Genomic DNA, 20849 nt, shown 5'->3' on the forward strand with positions numbered 1-20849 from the left:
GCCAACGGGCTCGGCCGGGGCGGGACGTCACTTCTGGCGGCGCCGAATGAAATGGCGAGCGGTGGCGGCGGTGGCGGCGGTGCGGGGAAGATGGCGGTGAGAGCGGCGTGCGCGGGGGCGGCCCGGGCTCTGCGGGAGCCCCGGGGGTGGGTCCGGTCCGGTGCTGTGCTGTACCGTGCCGTGCCGTATCGTACCATATCGTACCGTACCTTGTGGTGCGGTGCTGCACCATATCGTACGGTACCGTGCGGTGCTGTACTGTGCTGTGCTATACCATATCGTACGGTGCGGTGCGGTACCGTGCGGTGCTGTGCTGTGCCGTACCGTACCCGCACCCCCGCCCCTCCGCCGCGGGCACCCGCAGCAGCGCTCCGGGGCTCTGTGTCACCGCGGGAGGGCTTTAACCAAGCCCTTGTGCCCCTCTGCCGTAGGACAAGGAAAAGAAGAAGAAGGAGAGCATCTTGGACCTCTCCAAGTACATCGACAAGACCATCCGGGTGAAGTTCCAGGGCGGGCGGGAAGGTGAGCCCGGAGCTCCTTTGCCTTTCCCCTCTTCCTTCGAGGAAGGCGAGGGCGGGTGCTTTTATTCACTGCTGTTTGCAGTTACCGCTGTGAAGCTTTTCTCCTTTAACTTTTCCATTAATCTCCTGGCTGCACTTTTATCTTTGTGTCTCATCGGTGCACCTCTTCTTTTATTAGTTGTCCTTCTTTTATTGGTTGTCTCGAACCGCCTTGTTTCGGCAGGTCTTTTGCATTGCAAGGGCGCGCTGAAAGCAGCAAATAAACGTTTATGGTTGTAATGATCAATACAACTCTCTTGCCTTTCAGTCTTGCCTTTCATCTCTGAACATGCTAAACGTGCCCCGAGTTCATGGTTCAATATATGTCACCGTGCCTTTCCATCTCTGTTGTCCCTTGCTCTGCAGCTGGGAAGTGCATCCCGATGCAGTTGTCAGTGCTACCCCCAGGCACTTGTTTGTCTGAGTTAACCCTGTGCTGCATCTTAAAACCCCGCTGGGACCTGATACGTATAAGGGTTTGGAAGTTACTTGGACTTCTTACTGATAAGTGTATTTTTAAAACTGGAAGATCACTCTGTGTAGTTTTGTGATTTATTTGGTGACAAGTCTCGTGGAATCGTGATCTGCTTTAGAACAAAGTGCTGGTCTGTCTGCAGTGCCTTCCTGTGAGGCAGTGCTTATGCTAAAGAGATAATGTGCTGGGAGGGCACCTGGAAGAGGAAAGCACTTAAAATATTACAGTCCTGCGTAATTTTTTATCATAAACCTTCATTAAGGGTATTTATTTGATTTTAGGGTTGCTTTTTTTTTCCTTCATGTGACTTTTATTGATTTGTTATGCAGAAGTATTCTTAAAATGCCCCTGAAATGGGCTGAAAGCAAAAATGTTAGTGTCTTGAAGAGCATTTTGAAGACTTGATTGAAAAGTCTAAGTTTCAGTTGGCACAGCACAGACCAGGTTCTGTGCACTTACTGTTGCTATAGAGGGCACTCTTTAGTATCTCTGGTCTCATTTGCTTGGTATCCTTGACTGAAGGAGGGAACAGGGCTGCAGAATGGAGTGTACCTTTCATGAAGTCTTGAGTTGCTGTATACCTGGTTTTGGTCTCTAATCATCATTTTCTGTGTGGTCTTCAATAGCAAGTGGCGTCTTGAAAGGATTTGACCCTCTTCTGAACCTCGTGCTGGATGGTACCATTGAGTATATGCGAGGTAAGTCATATGCAATCTGTGGAAAGCTTCCCTTTCCCTGAGTGATTTGTTTTTTAACAGAAATCTTACAGATTACTGGTGCTCTCTGTCCCTAATCATTCTGAAGTCAGGGTCTTTTTCTGATTTGCATTGATCTCCAAATGTCTATCTAAAATGATATTTGAAATGGCACCAGGAGCTTTTTTTAATCACTTGCATGTGTGCTATTGGTTGGATGAATGAAAGGGCCTTTGGATACTTTAATAAATGCGTTCTGCTTTTTTGTTGTGTACAAAGCAAAGTTCTTTATTGCTCACTGTGGCATGTGCTACTCTGAAAATTAGTAAATCAGTAATGTCTTGAAGCCATCAGATACTACTGCTGCCTGAGCCATATAGTCCATGTGTTCAATGCGGAGACACCTGGAAAAAACACATTTGTAATTTGGTTTCTTTTTCTTAATTTTCCTGTTGTAACTGTGGATCTCTGCTTTTCAGATCCGGATGACCAATTCAAATTAACAGAAGACACACGTCAGCTGGGACTTGTGGTTTGCAGAGGGACTTCTGTGGTTCTTATTTGTCCACAGGATGGAATGGAAGCTATTCCAAACCCTTTCATTCAGCAACAAGATGGTTAATGCTTTCTTTGGATTGCCTCTGAAGGCTTCAAGGGTGCAAGTCATTGGAGAATCAGTGTGTGAGAAACTTCCTGTTTTGGGGAGGGAGTTTGAATGTGTATTTGTTAGTGTGAAAAAAACAGTCAGCTTTTATTTTTGTGGCTTTCCATAAATGATGTAAGGATGGGGCGTGCAAGAAGTTCTGGTTTCCCCCCACCAGCCCCAAATGAGGGTGTAACTACATTGTTTAGAGCTGACAGGAGAGAACAAATTATCATTAATTGTCTGAGACCCTCTTGATCTTGTGAGTTTTGAAACAAACCAATTAAATTAGTTAAGAATGCCCTAAATATTGGTTATATTCTTTACATTTAAAAATACATTAAATTGTATTTAATCTAAATCAAAGCCTAAATACATTAAAACATGTTTTTCTTCCTCTTAGATGTCAGTAGTCAGCTGGGAAGCATTGTGTTATATTCTTCCTGCTGTTGAGTTCAGTCTCTTTTGTGCAGGGAAATTACCTTCCTTGTTTAGTACTGTGTTACCACCTTGGCAGGGGTTGTAGCCAAGAAGGTCTTTTCCAGCACTTGTTCCAGATCTGGTGCACTGTGATCTGTGTGTCAGCTGGCTCACACATTCCTTCAGAAGGACTGGACTAACTTGTGGGATGATTCTTTGTTGAGTAACTTGAACCTTACAGAGGTATCTGTTTGATACTTGGAATTTTAGGGGAAGAATATTTAAAATTCCAATGTTCAGTTGTTGGCAGTGCTGGAAATACTGCATATTTTTATATTGTAGCTATCCACTTATGGTTCTGCTTGTTATAACTTGATTTGTAAGTAAACATTTTTATTTCTTTTATACTGCAGAAAATGCAAGATTTGAGGAGTTTCGAGTGAATAAATACAGATGAATCTGTTTCTAAATGTCTGGTTTTCAGTCTGTAAAAGTGTGCTTCAGCTGGCATTACAGTTCTCCAGCCATAAATCTAAACAAAATTTGTTCAGGAGGTGTATAAACACTGCAGAATCAGGAGGGACCAGAGCAGAAGCCATGCTCCACTCAGGCAGGAAATTGATGGGAAAGGCCTGAGAGCATCTGGTCCCTCTTCTGAGGACTTGTGCACCTCTGTCAGGCATTTTAAAGACTGCCCAGCCAAGGATATGCGCCCATAGGCTGTGTGTAACCTCCTGCCACCTGCTTTTCCTGAGGACCCTTTAGGAGGAGGCTGTGGCAGAGTCAATTGTTTTGGTGGCAGCAGCCAAGGACAGTTTTACTGGCTGTTATTTTGGCCACAGCACTGTGCTCCCCATTCAGAGCCTGTCCTGGGTCAGCTCTGAAACAGGTGGGAACTTGAAATAAATTCCAGTTCAGTGAGTCTGACTTTTCCAGGAGGCTCTGAAACTGGGGACCAGGTGCCTTGTGTGGCACATTGCCCGTATGAACTTGGGTGCTGCTGGTTTTTAATCTCCTGGGGGCTCATCCTTTGGCTCACAGAACTGTCTGTAGAGCAGTGCTCCTCACAACATAATTCCTTTCTAATGCTGCAAAACTTGTTGTTTGTGCAATTGCACAATTCAAAAGAGAGTCCTTATTTAGAGAGGTAGGAGCAGAATCTGCTCTCCATCAGTGTGAGCAGGGTCTTGAACTGTCCTTTAGGTGGGAGAGAGATTTCTGGTTGTTGAAGCCAGTAACATGCACTGTCTCTGCACTCTTGGGGTGTAGCATCAGAAACAGACCTGCTGAGGCTCTGGAGGGAATTCTGGGCTCTCAGGACAGAGAGATCTGTCTGGAATCACGGATCAAGTGTGTCAACTGGAGAGGTGCATGTTTCCAGCATTTCCTGCTCAGTTGATGGGTTGCTTAGTCTTCATTGCAAGCTGAGTGACTCTCTTTGCAGAGCAGACCTCGAGGGTATATTTGGAAGTCAAGTACCTGAAAAGAAGAACACGAAAATGACAGGGGACAGACATTTTAGCAAGGCCTGTTGTGATAGGACAAGGGATAATGGTTTAAGCTAAAAGAGGGGTGATGCAGACTAGAAGATACTTTTTATGATGAGAGTGCTGAGGCGCTGGCACAGCTGGCCCAGAGCAGCTGTGGCTGCACCATCCCTGGAAACATTTAAGGCCAAGTTGGATGGGGCTCTGAGCAACCTGGTCTAGTGGAAGGTGTCCCTGCCCATGGCAGGGGGGTTGGAACTGGATGACCTTTAAAGGTCCCTTCCAATCCAAACCATCCTAAAGTTCTATGATTCTATATGTGAATTTTAGAAGTGTATATGCTTCTGCTTGCTGAGCTCTGCTGAGAACTGGCACCAAATCCTGTTGGTCTGGGCTCTTCAGGTGAGGGGCTCAAGTTCAAGGTCACTATGCAAATGCCTCCATTTGCCTTTGGAAAAATTTACTATGGCATCAGTGAGCTGTTGCTTGTCCTACATTTGTGTTTGTTTAGTGCATTCAGATTGAGGATGACTAAACATGTGAAGCTGTCTGGGTTTGAATGGGGGGCTCCTTCCTTTCCTCTCTTACTGAAGTTAGATACATAGTAAAAACTGCAATCACTCTGGAATTTGATATTAAACTTGAACTGATGAAAGGTGTGGTAGTGGTTGCTTTTTTCCAAATAGGTTCAATGTTTCTGTGCAACTTCTTGATACTTACTCAGTGCTTAGGAAGCTTGTGGTTGTTTCTCCTTTTTTTCCCAGGCTCTTTGCTTGGCTAACAGGCCCCTGATTTGCTGTGGTCTTACCTGGTGAAGGTAGATGCCAGTCAAATCTGCATTTTTTTGGTTATACAGCTGTTCTGCTATTGCTGTTCTGAAAGCAGCAGGAAAGACTGAAGAGCAAAGCAGGAGAGTAGAAAACATTCTATTTTTAGGGGAAGATTGGCTTATCTCATATTTATTCTAGCCAGGGGGATAATGTTTCCAGAGACCTCACACAAGTAAGGGCCACATAAAGACTGAGTTAATTTTAACTGCCTGGCAGTCCATGGGCATGGAGCCTTCACAGGAGCCACAGGAGCTGGGACCTCAGACAGAAACGATTGCAGACACAATTCTTGAGGTTGGAGAGAGACTGTTTCAGGTCAGCCGCAGGGTGCTTTCAGTGCACAGTCGTTACTTTGAAGCCATGTTTTTTGGAGGGGCAAGAGAGAGCTCTGAGCAGCACATAGTGATCCAAGGGATCGATGCAGTGCCTTTTCAGGCACTACTTGAGTTCACTCGCACAGCCCAAGTGCTTATAGGTCAAGAAAACGTGACTAGTTTACTGGAAACGGCTGATTTTTTCCAGTTTGACAGGGTGAGACTGTTGTGTGAGAAATTTCTGGAGAGAGAGCTGCATGTTTCCAACTGCCTGGGCCTGATGACCTACTCGCAGCAATTTGCTTTTACAGAGCTGTATGAGTCTGCTATGAACGTGGCTGTCACTCACTGGGGGGATGTGATGTGCCAGGAGGAATTTAAGGCACTATCCAAGGAAATGCTGATGCAGCTCCTAAAAAGTGACGACCTCTTCGTTTCACGAGAAGATGTGGTTTTTGACAGTATTATGAGGTGGATAATGGAGGACCCAGCAACGAGAGAGGAAGAGTTTCTGGACTTGGTGGGCGAAGTTAGGGTCGCTTTTCTGAGTTTGTCCTTCCTCGATCTCTTGGTGAAACGCAGCAAGCACCGTGGAGAGGCAGATGTCTTTTCCAGACTAATAAAGAAGTTAGACTGCTGTCCTCCACCCAGCTGGCAAAATCCCAAACTGTGTCCTTACGCTGGTCGGAGCTACGACACCTTATACGTACTGGGAGGAAAGCATGACAAGGAACAGCAAGAATTATTTCTCTTTCTACCTAAAACAGGGACCTGGCAGGCTTGTTCTCCTCTGCAGCGCCGGAACCTTACCCAGTACGCAGTGGCAGCAGTAGGTAACTCACAGAGAAGGGAGACTGAGCAAATGCAAACTGAAGTTGAGAAAGAGAATCCCTGCTGCAGGGAGTCCAGCTGCTGCTGTAAAACTGCTGTGCTCAGCATTGCTAAAACCTCATTCATATTGGTGTTCATATTTGCTCAAAGAATGGGTTTGTTTTCCTTAGTCCTGGGAGAATGCTAGACAAGGCTGAATATTTCTTTTCATGTAGCAGAAACTATGGAGTCTGTTGAGCTCCTTACATTGGCTTTGTCTGCAGTGAGTCAAAGGACTTAACTTTGAGCAGTGTTATTTTTTTGGCCTTCTCTTTTGTGGTGGTTTTGACAGATATCAGGCAGCTTCTGATTTACAGTTGCCATTACATTAAACTTATCCATGGATGTTAGGAAATCTCTATGCTTGGAGATGAATTTCAAGGCAGTTCAATACCATGGCTTCCTATATTAGTGTTAGTGATAGTCTCAATTCAGGTGGGAGTTTGGAAATGAGATATCCAGAGGTTCTTTCCAGCCAGTGTTTCCACGATTCTGTTCAAGAGTGGGAGCAGGCTTGGAAGGAATCCCTGCATCCCATGGGCCCAGTGTATCTGTGAGGATGAGGAATCAAATACTGCAAACTGGTTCATAGAGCAGTGATTTTCTCTGCCCATTTTGCACCTCACTACTACAGCCCAGGAAGAAACGAGAACCCCAGCTCTCAGGAGCAATTTTTAGCTTTTGTGTGACTGATGCTTTTCTCTGCTGTCTTTCCAGGGAGCTTCCTTTTTGTGACAGGAGGATATTTCCGGGATGAGTTTGTGTGGTACAGTGTGGATTGGGTGCTCATCTACAACTGCTTGGACAACAGCTGGCTGGAAGGGCCAGCCATGAAGAAGTCCCGGAACAGCCACTGTGCAGTGGGAGCAGGGCTCTACCTGTATGTGCTCGGAGGGAGCACCGATGAAGGAATAACCCCTGCAGTGGAGCGCATGGCTTTGGTGGAATCAGAGTGGGAAAGCATGAGCCCTATGGCTCAGCCTGTGGAGAGGGGTGATGCAGTCAGTGTGGGAACCAGGATCTATGTGGTCTGTGGCCTGGATGAGAATGGACATGTGTATGATGGAGTGCAAAGGCTGAACACGGACACGGACAGCTGGGATGTCATCTCATTCTCCCCACTTCCAAGGTAAGAAATAATATTCTGGGACCTGGCAGAAGAAGAAAGGTTCTAGTGTTGGTCCTGCTTCAAGAAGAGGTTGGACTGTAGAAATCCAGAAGTCCTGTCCCTGCAACACTTCTGTGACTCTCTGTTTAAATGGGACTCTTGATTTGAGGACCACAGTCACACTGAGTATTTCAAGGGCCAGATCTTTCTGCTGATTCTGATCAAGGGTTTCTTCCCTCCCAGGTATGACCTCTGCATCACATCCCTGAATGGGGCTCTGTACACCATAGGAGGGGGAGCTTTTCGATTTGATGTGGAGACTGATGAATGGACCCAGGTGAACGAGGAATGCTTGACCCAGAAGTTCTTCATGGGATGCAGCACTGTGAATGGACGAATTTATCTCCTCGGACAGAGGAAGGGGAACAGTGCCCTCCCCACTGTAGTCCTCTTTGATCCCTACACTGATGTGTGCCAGGTCATAGATAACAAACTCCCTTGCCCCCTTCCTATTCATGGCTGTGTCTCTGTGCGAAGATTTGATATGTGGGCATGAGCAATGCCAGATCCACCATAAACAAAAAGTCATCTCCTTTACAGCTGAAGGGAGTTAGACTGCATCACGTTTGGCCTGTGAAATTTTTTAATTTTGAAAATAGATTTGTTCTTTTGTAACTTTATCTTTTTTTTCTACAAATAAACTTGAAGCAAAAGCCAGTGAAAAACTTCGTGTCTGCACAAAGGCTGCAAGTCATTACTGAAAGTGGTACACAAACTCCTCAGGGTTGTTGCTAAATAAAGGGCTGCTCTGACCTTGAACCTCTGTGGCTCTCTGAACAGCTGGAAGAGACAGGAAAGTCACTGCATCAGTGTTAGAAAATATTGTAGGATTTAAATAATCAATCAAATGTGTGTTGAGGGAATCTTCAGCAGGATTATGAGCTCATAGTGATTTAGGATGGAGCAAAAAAACCCCCCAACAATTATTGTAGTCAAGTCATAGCCAATCAATATCAGTACCATTTTAGCCTGAAATAAGCAAGTTTCACAGGTTATGTAATTATGGCTAAAATTACCTTTGATCTAGGCTGGAGAGCACCACAGCAGGAGGGAGGCTATTCTGGATTTATGCATTCAGGGTTGTGATAACAAACATTTGTACATTGGGGCACTTAAGAGACTTGCTTCAGTTTGCTTAGTCCTCATTGGATTAATTGCTGCACAGACTCAGAACAAAAATCCCCATCCCAAAGCACTGAAACGAGGGTGCAAGGAGCAGGGACCTGCATGTAGCTGTACTTAAAGACTGTGTGTAAGGAAGTGGGTTTGCTGGGCAGGACTGTGGACTTAGAGCAGTGGGGGATTGATCTCCAAGGGTGCTCAGGCCTCCCGAGGATGGGGAGGCTCAGAGAATGATGTCACAACGTCTGCTTGGCTGACTGAGAAGGGGAGAGTGCAACAGCACTGACCTGGGGTGCTGCACTGCCACCCTTACTGTCACCTGTGCTGGCAGAGTCTGTTCTTGGATATGACACAGCAAGGAAAATGCACTCGAGAAAGTTCCTGAGCTGAATGATTAACACCTCCAGAGAATGGAGGAGGTCTTAAAAACGGAGAGGTGTTGGTTAAAAGCAACCCTGCCACTGTGAGAGCTGTGTCAGGGTGTCCTGCAGATGTGAAGGCCTCCCAGTCCAGGCTGGCTTCCCCTCAGGGTTGAGGGTCCCCATGGTGGGGCTGCAGCACTGGGGGCTGGGCCTGTTCTCTGTGCCCTGGGGCCAGTTGTGGCCTGAGGGCTGTGTGAGTCTTTTAAAAGCTTTGGTTCTCACGTATCATTTGAAGCTTTAAAAGAAAGCATTGTACTCAATGGACAGGGTGAAATAATTCCTGGGCAAACACCAGGGTTTAATGAAGGGTCTTGTGCCCCCAGCAAAGTGCAGCTATTGGGGGTGAGGTGACACCTTGCTCAGGGCTGGTGCCCCACAGAGATGGTGCCTGCCTGCCTTCCAGCATTGCAGCCTGCACACCTGAACTCCAGAGTCCTCCAAGGGAATGCTGGTTCACCCTCAGAGTTATGTGATGTTAGACCTCTAGCAAATTTCAAAGAAGATTCTCCTACTGACATAAGTTCTGATATTCTAAAAACCTCCTGCATCGTGTAAAATGTACATAAACCAAGCTTTTTTGGTTTAGGTGTAATTAATATTTTACATTGATTTCAAATTTTATTTTCTACTATAAATTCTGAAAATCAAATCAGATGCAATAAATTGCAAGGTGAAGCATCATTCCAACCCCTAAACTATCCTTTTAAAATGTTAGTGTTATACGGCTCCTATTTTCCAATTTTGAAAATGAAATCTCAACATAATTAATACATCCATATGGAAAGTTTCTATCTATTATTTATAATTATAATTTCTGGTAGAAAAATGTGCCTTTGGAAGAGTTTCAGTTCCTTTCAATTTCAGGAGCCTTCTTCCTGAGTAGACATTCAATTAGCAAAATATTTTAGGCCCATGAGCTATTTGTATAATTCAGACAGCAAACACAGCTTCTATCAGTTCCCAGGCTTTATTTGCAGAAATGGTTTATCCCAGAGCCTGACCATTTTATGCCAAGGAAGTGAAAACTTATTTGCCACTTAAGCCAATGCCTTTCACATGCAAGTACTTTCATAAAGTGGCTGGAGACGGTGTCACTGTTTTCTGAAATTGCAAATGATTTAAATCTTCCACAGTTGAAATTTATTATCTCATTAATCTTTTGGGAAGACTCTGAGGTAAGTGTAGATAGGTGTCATAACTTCAGCAGCTTGTTCAACCCCTCTTCTCTTTTCAGAGTGAGACTTTGGCTGGCAGACCCTTTTTTTTTCCAACATGAAGGATCATAGAGTAGTAAAAGAATGGTCCTAACAAGAGAATTGTAGAAAGTATCTCCTGAAGTGACTTAACTGCCTATAAACATGATGAAGAAATTCACCTCCACCTAGACAGTGGATGCTGCCTCAGGCAGACTGTGGTGAAGCCTCTGTGAGCTTGTCAGGCCTCTCCCCCAAGCTTCTGTTCAGCCTTCCTGCACTCCAGAGTCTGCCTGGCTCCTGGTGTTTTGCAGCAAGCCCTGTGTTATTCTTGGTTCTTTGCTGGATCCTCTGCTTCGCTCCCGTCACTCTCTTCAGTGTCACTTCTGGCATCTTGTCTTTTCTGAAGAAAAGAAAGTCAGTTGAAATGAGCTGCAAAACCTGTATCATGGTATATATTAGAGAGGACCCGTCCTGTTTTCATTCACAGCCCTGAGGGGGTTAACCTGGCAGCTAAAATAATAATAACAGGTGTGATCATGTCCTTAAAGCCAGTGCTGCAACTGTCCCTGCGCTGGGAGGTTGACTCAGGCTGCCAGAGGTTGGCTTACTCATGATTTCACCTAACTTCTGAATGCTTTTTTTTGGTCATCTTAGTAATATTCTTGTAATGTGACCTTCTGAAAATAAGTTAGTATTTATTCTACATGTAGTCATTCTGCATATTTTCCTGTGCAATTTATTACTGTCGAGACTGTAAAAGTCAACACTTATTTGTCCAGCGAGTGTATGGACTGGGCTCCTCATTTTGCAACCCTCTACAACCTCAGTGAGCATATCCTCCATCATTTCCTCAGAAAAACTGCTTTTTATTGTAATTTAGCTTTGATAAAGGGGTAGTTCAAGGTAAGCTGAAGGCATAACACCAACACTGTGGGGGTTTTTTTTGCTGGCCACAGATCCCCAAAGCTTTCACAAATCTTCCAGATGCTCCCACGATACCTTCTGCTTGTGCCAGCAAGGCAGGCCAGGGAGCTGCCCTCTCTGATGTCAACATTTCTCCCAGTGGTCTCTATACAAGCTCTGGCATGCATCAAGAGCCTGTGGAAGGCACCCAAAACTCAGAGATGCAAATACACAGTGTGCTATCTACCAGGCTCACCTGGTTGCTCCTTCCTTACTCCAGTTCGGATATGCCAACAGATTCTTGTTCTCCCAAACCACAAACTAAGAAGCTGTTGGGCAGTGAGGGGAAAGGACTGTGGATGGCTCCCATGTCACCAGGACACAGCTGCAAACCAGAAGTGCAAACCTGCTCTGATTTCCATGAGCTAAGTTATCCACACAGCTCCCAACACATGCCTTCAGAAGCTCTCGGGCTGTTTGTTGGGCACTCCCATTTCTCACCCACCCCTTCCCTGCAGCCAGGCAGGAAACCTGGACCTCCTGGTCTCTCATGAGTGGTGGTGGTGGCACAAAGGAGACAAAGACTTTTCATACCTCACCACGGAGGATGACACTGAAGATCATGTGGATGATCAGATAGGACCAGAAAATGTGTAGCAACTGCAGAACCACCAGGAAAGCATTTATCAGGCAGCTTACTGGGAACAATGGAAGTTTTGTCACAAAGTAATAGTATACACTGTGGGAAAGAGGGGGAGAAGGAAGTCAGAAGATACAAGACTAAAGCAGGCCAAGTGTCTTCACACTTTTAAGGGTCAAATATCTTTCTGGGAAACAACTTGGCTGGTGTGTCCCCAGGGCAGAGCAGAGCTGTGCCAGGACTGCACCATCAGGCTTCACGCTCTGCCCAGCTCTCTCAAAGCATGAGAAAGACATCCTAACCATTCCCAGTACCACAGTAGCTCACGAGAAATCACCTGCTGTGGCTGCATGTAAACATCTCATCACAGCATGATCAGCCCCCAGGTGAGAGGCAGCCCCTGCCTAGGAGAGATGGCGAGAGTGTGGGAATGGAAGGGTAAATGCTGTGGCTCTAGATTAATTGAGATAATTAATTAATATAATTAATTAATAAAGTTAAGCCCTATTGGTTTTTCTCCCCTTGGGTTCCTCTGTTCCAGCTGAATTAATCTTTGAACTTACCTGTCATGTCCCATTCTTTGCCTTTCTTCCTCTCAGCATGGAGGGTCACCTCTCCAGGAGCTCAAACAGTGCACAACACCCATGTTCAGAAAACAGCAAAATGTAACTTACACTAATGGGAAAACGACAAGCCGGGAGACGATGAAAACCACAGCAAAAGCAATGAAAACAGCGTCACAGACCCGCTGCCACTTCAGGTAATGGAGCATCTTGGCAAACTGCAAAGAAACATTGCTGTGTGTCCCTTGTGCCTGTGTTCTCCTCCTAAGGGCTAAGGGATTTACCACATCCTGCAAGGGTGACCAGGCTTGTGAGGATGTGTCCCAGTCCCTTTGCATCCAATTACTTTTCCTCAAGAGCAGTAGGTCTGGTAGTTCCTAAATGTGCTTTCCCTGAAGTACATGTGTCCCACTTGTGGGGCATCACATCAATGTGTGAACACAGTTCCCAATGCTGCCCACAGACAGGAGCACAGGCTTGAGACTGGGAGAGCACCTTTTTACATGGACAACAGTTTTAAACTAAAAGAGGAGAGATTTAGGTTAGATGTTAGGAAGAAATTCTTTACTCAGAGGGTGGGTTGCCCAAAGAAGCTGTGGCTGCCCCATCCCTGGGGCCGGTTGGATGGGGCTTAGAGCACCCTGGTCTAGCAGAAGGTGTCCCTGCGCATGGCAGGGGGTTGGAATGAGATGGGATTTAAGGTCCCTTGCAACTCAAACCATTCTGTGATTCTATGTGAGAGTTTAACCCACCTCTAAAATATAATCAGAGGCATCATGGACCAGCATGACCATCATCCCAAACCGGATCATGTTGGCACAGTAGGAGACAAAGATCAGAGTGATGGTGGCGATGTGGTGGATGATCTGTTCCTTAAAGTCCTGGCATGAGAAGGGAGATTGTCAGCCTTACCTTGACCTGGCAGCACCTGTTCCTGCGTGCTGCCTCCTCACTAGGTCATGTCAAACACCCCCACAAAGCACCAGTGCTCCCCACCCTACTACAGCTCTGTGCAGTCTCCACTGCAGAACGAGGTGAGGGCAAGGTTGGATGCTGGGTACAGAAGGTCACCTCATCCCATGCTGTGAAAGCCACACATGCATTTACAGGACCCTCATCAGAGCAGCCCAAGTCCCTCCCATGAGGAGACACAGCCCTCCAGTGCAGGCAGCATCTGAGACCAGAGCTGGCAAGGGCTGTGATGCCATGTCCACCCAGTGTCTGTCCTTTGGGCAGGCGTGGAGACCCCCATGTGAGTCCTCAGCCCTTCCCCAGCCAAAGAGGCAGGGAGGCCGCACCGTGCACGAGCAGGGCCCAGTGCAAGGTGCAGTGGTGGGATACGAGCGCTGAAGGGGCTCAGTGCTCAAGGATCTCCACAGCAGCACAGGTGCCTTCCCCTTTGCAGCCCTGGGGAGCTGACAGCAGAGGGGACAGACTCGTGGTGGTGACTGACCGAGCCAGCAGGTCGTGGTTGTGCTGCTGTCACTCACCTTCCTCTTCACATCAAAGGGCAGAGTGGCCACGAGTGAGCAGTAGAAGGAGAGCTCCAGAAGGTAGAACCAGCCCAGTGCAGGTGGGAGAGGCTGCAAGATAAGCAACAGGCAGTGTGATGGCCCTGCCTAGCCCTGGGGGACAGGAGAGGGGAAGGGTCTTCCTGGGCAAAGCCCTTTCATTCAACCTGCATTTGGGACAGCAGGGCTTGGTCATGCCTAAATTTTCCTGTTCTCAGTGACTGAACCATTTGCTGATGCACTGACAGGCCGGTCCAAAAGCAGGACCAGCCTGGCCAGTCTGCAGAGGGACTGAGAGCAGTTGGGGTCTCCCCTCTTCAGGGGATCAGACACCTCATCTCCATCCCTGCTTTGAAGTATCAGATGTCCTGAACCACCTGGTCCCTTTTGTGGCCGCACACGCAGAGCCACTTCCAGCCAGGCTTGGGTGACAAAGAAACTCATGAGAAGTGGTGTCTGCTCAGGGCAGAGCTCCCCATGCTCACATGGAGCACCTGTGAGGAGCTTGTCAAGCAGATGGAGCCAAGCTGTCATGATGTGAGCATGAGAGATGAGAGGGGTGTTGAAAGAGAACAGGTGTTCTCTTATAACAGGAGTTATAAGGATAAAGTTTTTAATCACGAGGTTGTGCTGTCTTCATGTTTGAATGTTTTCAAAACTAAACTGGAGAAAACCTGGGGTAACCTGGTCTGATCCCACAGCTGGGTGCTGCGAGCAGGAGGTTGGGCAAGAAACCTCTTTATCCCCCTTCCAGTATGAATTATCCTGTGATTCCATGGACTTGCTGCTCACCTGTTGTGGAAATTTCAACCAGCACACAGTGGGGTCCCAAAACCAGGGCTTCTGTTCAGAGAGAAGGCAGCAGTAAGAAACCATAGCCTTTTAATGACTTGTGATGAGCATGGGAAGAGATACTGCAAGAACTCGTGCCCATGCTAGACCCAATCTGGCTCTGAGCTTTGGAAAAAGTGGTTGGGAAAGTGCATTTGTCATTAGAGAATGCACAGGATGTCACACAAAGGGTCTTGATAAGGAGTGGGCAGCAGCCAGAGCCAGGACAGGGTCTGCTCTTGTCTGAGATGCAAGAGCTGTGTGGGGTTATCTGTGGTGAAGCACTTACACAAAGACCTGAGACAAGGACAGCATGGTAACATCACTGACACCTAGCCAGGTCCACCAAGGGAAAGGGGAACTGTTATGCTGGATCAGGATTAGGGATTGTTCTGTTCCATACCCCTGAATTTGTCCTTCTTTGTCTTTGGACACATAGTCATGGCCATACATTGTCTTGGGATAGGCTCTTGGGAGTGGCCTGGGACCATCAGCTTCATTTGCAACGAACAAGGTACTCCTGAAAGGTGTCACTTCACAGCATCACCCTGCTCACATACTTACATCATACAGAAGAGCCAGTCCAGAGAAGAATGAGGTGAAATAGAATATAAATCTCCAGCTAAAACAGAAAACAGGGAATTAAGACCTCCTCCAGAGTTGGAATAGCTCTCCAGGCTGTGTCCAGGATGCCCACAGGGGAATCTTTGCTTGTTTGGACAGGAATTTGCAGAATCTCAGCTCCATTGGCACAGCAAGTGTGTGTTGTAAGGCAACAAGGTCCCCACGGCCCACCCAGGCTCTGCTGTGGCCCTCACTGTGCCCAGATTCCCTGTGCACTCCAGCAGTGTTAAAGAGGATGCAGTAAGACTACCAAGATGCCACTCCCTGTCACCTTTTGTTGTGTGGGTGTTTGTAGGTCACCTGTGCTTATACACTCCAGCCTGTGGAAGGCACCTAATTTTTTCCCAGTGATGGCACAGGAGTACTGGGGTTTTTATAACTCCCCTCAGAAATGCTGCAGTACAGAGCACTGAACAAGCTTTCAGGGGGAGAATATTTTTGAAAAAGCACAGTAACAGGATTCAAGCACTGAATAATTTATTTTTCAGAAGGGGAAGGAGAGCAGATCTCTTACTTGATGGGGGTCTTTGCGTTCATACATCATACATCATACATTCTCACCTCAAGGTGAGAACCAGAGATAATCTGATTCTTTTGATCAAGACACTTAGTGACTCCTCTCTCCATCCTGACTCCGTGTGTTACTGAGATGTGCAGGAAGATTTCATATAAGAAACAGCTTGAGGAAAAGGAATGAAGATTTTGGTGTTCTGGTGTTTTTCAGGTTTTGCCTCCCTCTGTTCATGGCTTGCACTGCCTACTAACTGTACTTCATGGATTTATTTTATGCCCAACAACCCATGCTGACAACATCTTAAAATGCTAATTTTGTGTCAAGATCATCTTGAAAAGAAGCGAATGCATTTTGAAAACGGCTTGAGTGCTCAAAAGCCCTCCAGCATCTGAGATTTAAACCTGTTCTCCATCAAGGCCACTGGACTCTGTTGAGGCAACTTTTAAAGTTAAAGGTAAAGGAAGAGAGGGGAGAGAGGGAGGGAAGAGAGGAAAAAGAGGGAAGAGAGGGCAGAGAGGGGAGGGAGGGGAGAGAGGGGAGGCAGAGAGGGAGGGGAGGAAGGGAGGAAGGGAGGAAGGAAGGAAGGAAAGGGAGCAAAGAAGGAAGGAAAGGAGGGAGGAAGGAAGGAAAGAAGGGAGGGAGGAAGGAAAGAAGGGAGGGAGGGAGGAAGGAAGGAAGGGAGGGAGGAAGGCAGGGAGGGAGGGAGGGAGGACAAAGCTGGCAGTGCTGCAGGGAGGGGACAGAGGCTCCTCTGGCAGCCTCAGCTGGCAGCAGGTTCCCCTGGGAGAGTGTTTTGGATAAGGATAGGGCAGAAGGTGGTGATGATGTGCAGACCTGTTGGAGGCCTCCATCACTAAAAGCCTCCCCTGACCCACCCACCTGGCCTCACAGAACTTCTTCATCAGCCTTGGGTGGTCCTGGGCCCGCCGGTGCCGGAACCAGGTCTCCACCTTTTTGATGGGCAGGTCACTTTGCTTGGCCAGTGAAATCAGGTCCTCCTGGAAAACAGGGCAGGGAGGCAGGACTGAGCCTTCTGGAGGCTGCTGGTCCCTGTGTGAGGGGAAGAGCTGTGCTCCCATGGGGCTGCCCATCCGCCTTTCCCCAAAGAACGCCTTCCTTTGGAAAAAAATCGTATCAATTCTATTTGCGTTTGTGAACTCCCAGATGACTGTGGCCGTTTTTAAACTCCAATTCAGATATATCTAAATGCAGGTTCAGAAAGAAGCACAGCCTCTCCCTGGTTAAATTTTAGCAGCTGTACACAATGGGATGCAATGTCTGGGTATAAAAGTCTAAATACTTTTTTTTCCACCTCTGATACAATTGTGACTGATAATTATCAGCTGCAGGTAACAAACCTGAAGATAAATAAAGTTTCAGCTTTTGATGGTAAAGAAACAAGCACATAATTCACTCGGGAATGTCAGCAAAACCATCCAGCTGTTGGAGTGGCTGCACAGTCACAGGCTCAAAGACATAAATTCCAACATCCTAATTTTCTACATGAATTCCAAATAACACTACACAGACCTAAAGTTTATAAATTGTGATTAAAATGAATGTAAATATGAACTCATGAGCATTTTTTAATTATTCTGACAAAGCTTCATACAGATTTAAGTAAAAAATTATTTTTGAAATCCATGCATCAGTGTGAGCCAGGATCCAGGCCCGGAGAGTGGTGGTCAGTGGAGAGTGTCCAGAGAAGGGAACGAAGCTGGGGAAAGGTCTAGAGCACCAGGATTAGCTGGGGGGGCTCAACCTGGAGAAAAGGAGGCTCAGGGGAACTTTCTTGCTCTCCACAACTCCCTGACAGGAGGGTAGAACAAGATGAAATGGCCTCAAATTGGGCCAGGGGAGGTTTAGATTGGAAATACCTCAAGCCCTGGCACGGGCTGCCCAAGGCAGTGGTAGAGTCACCATCACTATAAGGATTTAAAAGATGTGTAGATGTAGTACTTGGGGACATGGTTTAGTGGTAGCCTTGGCAGTGCTGGGTTAATAGTTGGACTTGATGATTTCAGAGAGCTTTTCAAACCTAAATGATTCTGTGATTCTGGAGGACTTGCAGTTCTGCTAAAAATAATCAGCCTTAATAGACTCTACCCAAAGGGGTGATGGCTGCCTCCTTGCCAGAGCCAGCAGCTCTCACAGCACCTGCTGTGTTTGACACACAGCAGGTCAGGAGGTGCTGGGATTGCAGCAGTGTGATGTGTTGTAAGATCCTGGAATATCTGCTTATATAATTCCTTCCCTGGAAGGGTGGTGAGCAGTAACTACCTTGCCTGTGAGGCAGGTTTGTCTGGCCTGGGGTACCTGGACAGAAAGAAGGTGTTGCTTGCCTGGGAAGTGAGACAAGTGGGACATGGGGGACACTCACCTCCTTTGGGGTTCTGCCCAGCAGGACATAGAAGCCTTCCAGCGTGGTGTTGGGCTGAACTTTGGGCCTCCGCTTGTCACTCACACCCAACCCCCTGCCCAAGGGCAGAGCCACAGTTCTGCAAGAGGAGAGTTCAGGCAGAAAAGCACCTGTGAGCCCACACTGGGAGCCAGGGTCAGCCAGCACGTTCTGTGCATGGATGCACTGCCCCAGGGGCCCAGGCCTGCCCCACTGCTCACACACCCAGCTCTGCACACACAGCCCCGGGCACCCAGGGCTGCTCCAGAGCACATGCAAAGCCCTGTGCCTCTGTCAGGTCAGTGCTCTTTCTTCAGACAGACACAATGGCACCAAAACACAGGTGACGGGTGCTGGCTGTGCAGTGGAGACAACAATAACCACTGCTAAGTAAACAATAATTAATTCTACCAGGCCCCGAGATACAGAGCATATCTCTGTGTTGGTGTGCATGCTGGTCCCCTTTATAGCCTTCCCGAGCAGTCCAGACTACGCCACAACACCAGTCTGCAAGTGTCTGTGTGTCCCATGTGCTCTGCGCCCAGAGTACCTGACCACTGCCTGCAGCAGGAGCCAAGGACAGAACATGTGGGGATGTGCTGGTTCCTGCAGGAAACCCAGGAAAGCACTGCTTCCTAAATCGTGTTGTTTCTAGAAGCCAGGCAAGTGCAACAGGCCTTTGCTTCTTTGAGGGAAGACCTGATGACACTGGAATTAATTCTGGCTCTTCCTACAGCTCGTGTCTGCCACATCACCTCACACAACTGTGCACCGAGGCAGGAGCCAGCGCTCGGGGGAGATGGGCCAGTGCTCCCCCAGCTCCTCCAGGCCACAGGAGAGAGACTCTGTCCCAGCTTAGGGCAGGTTTGCTGCACACAGCTTTGCTGTTTCATGTCCCCCCTTCACCCACCCCAAAGCCCTGCTCTGCCTGGTGGGAAATGTCCTGGCAGTTCTGCCCACACTGGCACTGAATGGCTTCTGCTTCCCTGTGCCTGAGGGCTGGTCTGTACCTCCCCATGTGCCAGTCCTTGTTCCTGGAAAAGGGGCTCAAAGCCCCATCTGAATCCACCTCCTAGCACGAGCCATGTGGACCTGCCTCATTGCCACACATGAGTCCTGGGGAGGTGCCAGCTGACCCTCAGGCTCCCCTGGGGTGGAGTGCCCGCAGCTGGGACACTGAAGTGCATCACCTCTGGCGGAACTGGGGTCCTCTGGTGTTGGGAGGAGGAAAGAGGGCAGGGCTGGGCAAGGAGTGCTGTGAGCAAAGTGGTCCCACAGCAAGTTCCAGGAGCCATGGTCACCCCTCCTCCTGCCTCTGTGCTGGGGTGGGGGCCTCACATAGCACCTTCTGGAGCATCCTCTGGGATCAGGCTGAACCCTGGCTCAGCTGGGGAATCCCAACACCCAGGAAATCCCTTATCTGTGTTGCAAGCTTCAGTTTGGTCTCTCTCCAGAGGGACCCTCCACCCACAGCTCAGGTGTGACGGAGTGATGGACTTGTCTTTTCACACCTGCTGGTACAGGTTATGGTACAGGTACAGGAGAGAGGGAGGGCAGGCCAAAGGGCTGCCACACAAATACCATATGCCATGAAAAGCAGAGAGATTCAGTATTCCTGGGGACAAGCCCCTGTACACTTTGTAGCGTAGTGGTTGGGAGGTAGGTAAGGATTATTCTGGAGCAACCCTGCAAGACACTGGACAGTGTCTTGACCAGCACAGGAGAAACCAGAGGTGCTGCACTCACCTTTCAAAGAGGCATCGGACAAAGATCAAAAGCAGGGCACCAGGGATGCAGAGCAGGAGGTCCTGAGGCTGTGGGTAGTGTGTGTCTGCAGACTCCTTCAAGTCCTCCCAGGTAGCTCCAGGTGGCAGCCAGAGCTCATGGTGCCAGAACCCCTGTGACACTCCCATTCTGGTCAAGATGTTGGGCACAGAAAGCAGAGGCTGCCTGCAGCAAGCAGGTAGCAGCAAGGCATAAAGCTCATTGCTAAATCAGGATTCCCATCTCCAGAGCTCGTCACTCTCTGTCCCCACCTCCTGCTCAATTCCATGAGTATGACAGACTAGGGTGAAATAGTGTCACTTGTTCTGACCTGCCTGTGAGCTTGGAGGTGAGGTAAGATGTCCTAGCACAAGAAAGTATTTCAGTGGGTGTCGAGGAGGTGGCTGGTTTCACTTACACACATGCAGCCATGGATAACTAAAGTCCCTACCTGGTGACAATGTCAGCAGGGGCATCTCTCTTGTCCTACCAGGCTTTTCCTTCTCAGGCTACAAAGCCCTCCCCTGTTAATCAGCTCTGACACCTGACAGAGGGTGTGGATGGAGGTCCCGGGGGGAGACTGTCCACAGCCATTCAGATCTTCTGGCACCTTCAAGGACCCAGCAGTCTCAGTTTTGGTTCCTCCATCTTGCCCAGCAACATCCCCTATCCTGTCTGCATTTTGAACCATCACATACTAAGCAGGAAGCTGATGCACCACTCCCCAGAGTGATCCTGGAGTGCTCACACACAGCCCAGCGCTCCCGGACTTTCTCACGTGCACCACATTGCTCTGCTCCACACTCAGCTCCACCTGAGTTCTGCCAGTGCCTCGGTGCCCTGAACTGCAGCAGCCAGTCTGCAACACCATCACCAGAAACCTTCACTGATTTTGCCAT

The 20849-nt window shown here is 48.1% G+C and overlaps 3 protein-coding genes across 3 annotated transcripts; 2 read left to right on the forward strand and 1 right to left on the reverse strand.

Annotated features, from left to right (window-relative positions):
* Window positions 1-11: 11 nt before the first annotated feature.
* Window positions 12-3263, forward strand: LSM7 (LSM7 homolog, U6 small nuclear RNA and mRNA degradation associated). The gene is made up of 4 exons (XM_027706216.1): window positions 12-96; window positions 432-522; window positions 1662-1733; window positions 2210-3263. The coding sequence occupies exons 1-4, from the start codon at window positions 52-54 to the stop codon at window positions 2350-2352; spliced, it is 351 nt and encodes a 116-aa protein (XP_027562017.1). The 5' UTR covers window positions 12-51; the 3' UTR covers window positions 2353-3263.
* Window positions 3264-4583: 1320 nt separating this feature from the next.
* On the forward strand, window positions 4584-8221 carry LOC113978896 (kelch-like protein 23). The gene is made up of 3 exons (XM_027706215.1): window positions 4584-6257; window positions 7012-7423; window positions 7646-8221. Exons 1-3 carry the CDS (start codon window positions 5330-5332, stop codon window positions 7956-7958), a joined length of 1653 nt encoding a protein of 550 aa, XP_027562016.1. The 5' UTR covers window positions 4584-5329; the 3' UTR covers window positions 7959-8221.
* A 2215-nt stretch (window positions 8222-10436) lies between these two features.
* On the reverse strand, window positions 10437-20099 carry LOC113978884 (ceramide synthase 4-like). Its single transcript, XM_027706183.1, has 10 exons — window positions 19933-20099; window positions 18169-18286; window positions 16668-16786; window positions 15215-15272; window positions 14612-14662; window positions 13799-13891; window positions 13061-13189; window positions 12420-12526; window positions 11700-11844; window positions 10437-10602 (listed from the first exon to the last, which is right to left on the reverse strand). Exons 1-10 carry the CDS (start codon window positions 20097-20099, stop codon window positions 10525-10527), a joined length of 1065 nt encoding a protein of 354 aa, XP_027561984.1. The 3' UTR covers window positions 10437-10524.
* Between the last annotated feature and the right edge of the window lie 750 nt (window positions 20100-20849).

Source organism: Neopelma chrysocephalum, unplaced genomic scaffold (genome assembly GCF_003984885.1).
Source record: "Neopelma chrysocephalum unplaced genomic scaffold, ASM398488v2 Primary Assembly neopelma1_365, whole genome shotgun sequence".
NCBI lineage: Eukaryota > Metazoa > Chordata > Aves > Passeriformes > Pipridae > Neopelma > Neopelma chrysocephalum.

What these genes read in the sequence shown, in the direction of transcription:
- LSM7 (XM_027706216.1), top strand. Translation starts at nt 52, where the DNA reads ATGGCGAGCGGTGGCGGCGGTGGCGGCGGTGCGGGGAAGATGGCG. An exon ending in GCGGTGCGGGGAAGATGGCG is followed by an intron (nt 97 to 431) that starts GTGAGAGCGGCG and finishes CCTCTGCCGTAG; the next exon opens with GACAAGGAAAAGAAGAAGAA. An exon ending in TACCATTGAGTATATGCGAG is followed by an intron (nt 1,734 to 2,209) that starts GTAAGTCATATG and finishes TCTGCTTTTCAG; the next exon opens with ATCCGGATGACCAATTCAAA.
- LOC113978896 (XM_027706215.1), top strand. Translation starts at nt 5,330, where the DNA reads ATGGGCATGGAGCCTTCACAGGAGCCACAGGAGCTGGGACCTCAGACA. An exon ending in GTACGCAGTGGCAGCAGTAG is followed by an intron (nt 6,258 to 7,011) that starts GTAACTCACAGA and finishes CTGTCTTTCCAG; the next exon opens with GGAGCTTCCTTTTTGTGACA. An exon ending in TCATTCTCCCCACTTCCAAG is followed by an intron (nt 7,424 to 7,645) that starts GTAAGAAATAAT and finishes CTTCCCTCCCAG; the next exon opens with GTATGACCTCTGCATCACAT.
- LOC113978884 (XM_027706183.1), bottom strand. Translation starts at nt 20,099, where the DNA reads ATGGGAGTGTCACAGGGGTTCTGGCACCATGAGCTCTGGCTGCCACCT. An exon ending in TGGGCAGAACCCCAAAGGAG is followed by an intron (nt 16,787 to 18,168) that starts GTGAGTGTCCCC and finishes CCTGTTTTCCAG; the next exon opens with GAGGACCTGATTTCACTGGC. An exon ending in GGTTGAAATTTCCACAACAG is followed by an intron (nt 13,892 to 14,611) that starts GTGAGCAGCAAG and finishes CTTATCTTGCAG; the next exon opens with CCTCTCCCACCTGCACTGGG.